At 50.7% G+C, this 4,971-nt stretch overlaps 1 protein-coding gene across 1 annotated transcript in view; it reads left to right on the forward strand.

Annotated features, from left to right (window-relative positions):
• The first annotated feature begins 471 nt into the window (after positions 1-471).
• LOC128278862 (uncharacterized) overlaps positions 472-4,971 on the forward strand; it is a 16,124-nt gene continuing 11,624 nt past the window's right edge. The window contains exon 1 of the mRNA XM_053017588.1: positions 472-521. Within this exon, the coding sequence (XP_052873548.1) occupies positions 472-521 (50 nt within the window). The remainder of the gene's footprint in view (positions 522-4,971) is intronic.

Here is a 4,971-nt window from a genome sequence, read left to right on the forward strand (position 1 = left end):
TCGATAACAGATTGGCTCAAGTGGGAGCATTCGGAGCCAACCCGTTTCCAATGTTCCGTTCAGTTTCCTTTATCACCAGGCCACCATCATTTGTTGTACCAGAGTGTCTCAGCTGCGGGTGCAGAAAAGCATTAACGGGAACGGAACGAGCACGCCCGACCAGTAATGTCGCTTCTAAATAGAGAAAAATTTCTTGTTCAATCGAAATCCCGGAGCTCGAAAATCGAAAAGTTAAAACCTTAATATGCTTTGCCCATTATCAGCAGCTTTGCCGGAGCAGCAAAGGAATTGCTACCGGTGTTGATGATAAAACAATCCGTTTGTCCGTTTCGTTTGCTTTTGCGTCCGTTTGCACTGCGATAACACGCGGCACGCGACTTCCACCTGGCGCGGCTTGGAGCTGGCGGCTAATATGACACGGGCAGTCAAGCCCATATTGACCCAGCAGCCGCGAGATAATTGCATGGAGTCATGGGTAAAACTAAAACAAATCCAGCGCTAAAGCTCCAGAAACAGCGACGGTGAGTCCGTAGGAACCGATGGCCCGCTTCTGAGATGCTATGCGACGTACCTGGGTGAGTAATATCATCGGCCCTCGGATAGGCCACGTTCCAGCCTCGCGCATTACCTCGATCACACCGCTGTCAGGAATGCTTTTCCCACAAACCGTAACAGTGCTCCACGTGTTTGAGCACGTGGTTGTCTCGGGCGAACTGGCAATTACCAGCTCCCGGATCAACGTTGCGCCAATACTAATACGCCCGGCGTGCGTCGTAACGGCGCAGAAAATTCGGCTGAGATCGATTTCAATCCACGCACGCCAACCTGTATCGAAAGCTGTCGGTGGCCGACCAAAAGTAAACAGAAATGCGGAAGTGCAAACTTGGCGCAAATGGTGCCCTTTTGGCGCTTTCAGTTGTGCTTGTATCTGTATCTTTCCGCAGCAACGTTGCGTTTGCTGCGCACAACCAGTCCCGGATGGGCAAGGTCACCGAGATACTGGAGCCGGCGACGGTGCCTTAGCAGCGTTACTTGGGTTAAGCGTTGGGTAAGTTCCAATTGGCACACATCGGCGGTGGTAACAATTCGAACCTACAAGAACATAAACCATCGGAAAGTATTACGTTATCTCAAAAAAACAATTCTGTCCGCAGGTGTGCGGGATATCCGGGGTCCGATGGGAGATTCGAATGTGTATGGTCGTATATCTTCTTTGGGTCTTACCACGCTAACCTCGAGTCATCCTCCTCGAGAGCCTGATCATAGGTTCGAAGGCGTTTGTGAAAAGTGAAGCTCACCGGAGGAATTGGCCCTCGAATTGGCTCAAGTTAAATTACGCTAAGACCGGTATGGCCACCAATCCTGGCTCAATCCTGAGAAATCTCACGTTGGAATGGCTGTGGTCGATTGGGCCAGTTCATCGATCGGCAACCGAAAAATTATTGCGTGACTCCTTCGAACCGTTCCTCTTCGATACATCTTGAACGTAGGACAGTGATCACCAATTATGCGGTGGCCAATGAACCGGGGTACCAACTGTCACGGTTCGAATGCCTGTCGCATAGTTCGTAATCGTTGTTGCCGGATGATCTTGAGGGACAAAGTGTACGATCTTCTTTCCCTAGAAAGTTAGAAGCCATCTGATTTTAAATAACCCAAGCCAGGGCTAGGGCTAGGAAATCGCCTCCAGAAACGTCACGGAAACAACCACAGCCTTGCACCGGTTATCGTGGCGGTTCGAACAGGTTCCATCCTGGCGTTGCAGCTCACAGAACTTGACCGATTAGCGGCAGCGGCAAAATGATACTTTTCCGTCCAACTTCCCTCTGCACAAACCAACTGCGAGCGCTACGGGGAACCGGTTCTTCCATCCCGAGGGACTTGAAACTAGGAATAGCCGCGAGCGTCCGGGGTCCGGGTGTTCTTACCTGGTGTGAGTTAGCATTCCCGACGAATGCCAATCGACGTTCTCGATGTCGGAAGATGTTTTGCCGTTCGAGATCGACATGTTGAGCACCAACTTCCAACCTTCCTTTGTTATCGCGATTGCCAAACCGGAACCGGACCGGACTGCAGCGGTTTGACCGGCGTGAAGCGTCCTCCAACGTACCCCCGGAAGGTACGCAAAGAGCAAAAAGGGTAAGGGAGACGGGCTTGGGACGCTTTAGATACACGCGGTTTCACCTTCACTGGCGACCATCGCTTATTCGCCGTGCGAATAGCAAGAAGTGCCGATACATCGACGTGAGACACAGTGGCCGAGAAGGATTCCTTCACTTCCTTCCGTACCCGACACTGATTTTCACTGGCGCACACACGCACACTTATCGGTCGATGTTTTCACGGTGAAAATGCTGTCGGGGCGCGTGCACGGAACAGATGTATTAATTTGATGTATTTTTAGCGCGCACGTTCTCGGACCCTGTTTGTAAATCGTAAACACCGAAACGCGGTCGGTCGGTAGCTTGTTTGGTTCGGTCGAGAAGGGATGCAAGGAGTTACCGTTACTGTCGAAAAGCAAAACGCAGCACCATTTGTGTGACGTTTGGTGATACGCCGACGCCCACACGCTTTGCTGGACCAACGGCACGGAGCACGGAGATAGGTCCGACGAAGAAATTGGAAGCCTCCAAAGTTCTAACTAGGACACGTTTTTCTCGCCTGCCGAAGGTTGCCGTGTGTTACATAAAACCACGGTGGACCCTCGACTTCTGACCACCTGCGGGAGGGTGTTGGTGAAGTGGGCTGCGTTGGCGAAAATGTTTACACTCGTGTGTCACATCCACCTCGGGGGGTCTGGTGCTGAAAACCGGAGTGGAGCCTCGGGGAATAAAATTAACCTGCGGGTCCCTTTCTTCCTCTGATGCGGCGGCTGCTGCTGCGCAACTTATCGATTGCTCTCGTCTGCGTGTGATGCTGCAATACGCAGAATGGACATCAACAGACGTTCGGTGCCTTCCATAACGCTCGCCGCGACACACAGCATCTCGTGCGCATCTTCCCGCACGGTTGGGCGCTGCTGGAACAGCTGAACACGTACAGAGGACACGCTGCGGTTAGTATCTGCTGACCTCGTCGTTATCGAAGACGAGGGTAACACAATATGGTCACCGACGTCACGCTGCGAGCGTGACCAGCGCAACAAACCTGGCTCTCACACACCGCGAGGGACAGTTTGGCGAGGCCGCGGATATGCGTGGCACAGAAACACACGAAAACACAATCTGATTATCGCAGCTCACCGGAACGGAAACCCAGCTTCTAGCTTTTACCGGTTGTGCACTTGCCGTTGCCCGAATGCCGTAGACATATCGATTTGCCTCCGCGTTTTCCCGTCGCTTCTGTTCGATGCACGCAAACAACTTTCGCTCGCGAACGTTTCCGAATGCGCGTTAATGCCTCAGTTAAGCGGTGGGTATGATTCTTGAAAAAGCATCACAGGGCGCCCTTATCACGCGCGCGGTTCGTCAGTACCGATAATTGTGCGCTCGGATGATGATGGGTAACGATTTTCCCTGCTCCACGATTCTCTAGCTTTGTTTGTTTACGAAACGTCAAATGTTGTTTTCATGAATCATGATTTTTGAACCTCACTTTGACACTGCGAACCTAACTTTGATGACGAACCTGACATCCGAGTCAACCTACGAAAATCCCGAAGACAAACGGAGAGCGGAGAGCGGGGCGAGAGAGAGAAACTGATCGATGTTATGTCAAATTTTTCGTTGCATGTTATGAGTTACGCACCGTGTGGCGCCCCAGTGAGAGCCCGAATGGGAAAATCTTTGGCGTAGCTGAGACTGTTTATACGCTCGAATCCGCGGCTTGTGAATGTTCGAGAGGATGAAATGAGGAAAGTGTTCCCGCATCATCATTTTCTGGATTGCATCTCTAGCCATAGATGAGACTTTTTATGTTGAAAAGGTGGGGTAATTTACGGTATTGACGGTATTTCATCCCTGTTTAAAATCGCAAATTCTCATGTCGGCTATGGCAACACACAAACGTCAAACATTGTTGCTCGTCTCCATCCAGGTGTGATAGTGAACAAAAGCAAAGAGTTAGACACAGTGACAGTGCTAGCCAGGGGCCGGCTACCGGAAAAAAAAAAATGGCTCCAACAAGCAAACTGAAACGGCCGATAGAGAGCGGGCTGCGCAGTGAAAGTAAGAGAAGCCGCGAGCCGGTGGCTAGCGAAAATATTTTCGAAGCTCTCCCAATGGATGACAGCGGCGATCTGCAAATACCAAGGGAGAATATTTCCAAACACGAGCAGAAAAACTCCACTCCGCCACAAACAGAATCTAAAAAAACTCCACCGATATACGTAACGGGCACATCGGTAGGAGATGTGCACAGCAAATTAATAGCCGCAGGAGTCATCAAATACATGACAAATGTCACCAGAAAGGGAATTCAGGTACAAGTAACCACGACACACGACTTCAACAAGGTGGTGCAGGCCCTACACGCGCGCAAAGTGCAATTTTACACTTTTCAGCTACCCGAGAGTAGGACAACAAAAATAGTACTGAGCGGTGTGGCCGACTGCGACATCGAGGAACTAAAAACCTCGTTAAACGAAAAGGAGGTCTACCCAAGCGAAATCAAAAAGCTAAACATCAGAAACAAGAGGTACGATGATCAGGCCACATTTTTATTACACTTCCCCGTGGGCACGGTAACGCTCGGGAATTTAAAACTGATCCACGCGATCCGATACTGCAAAGTAAGATGGAACCACTACCACACAAACGGCACACCAATGATGTGCAGAAATTGCCTCAAATACGGCCACGGAGCCAATAACTGTTACACACAGCCGAAGTGCCTGAAATGTGCAGGGGCACACAAAGCAGACGATTGCCCACACGCCGAAAAAACGGTGGAAGAAAAAGGCAGAATTCCCGACCACTTGTTAAAGTGTGCAAACTGTAACGGCGGTCACACCGCCAACTATTATAAGTGCCC

The sequence above is a fragment of the Anopheles cruzii genome, chromosome 2, assembly GCF_943734635.1.
Source record: "Anopheles cruzii chromosome 2, idAnoCruzAS_RS32_06, whole genome shotgun sequence".
NCBI classification, from domain to species: domain Eukaryota; kingdom Metazoa; phylum Arthropoda; class Insecta; order Diptera; family Culicidae; genus Anopheles; species Anopheles cruzii.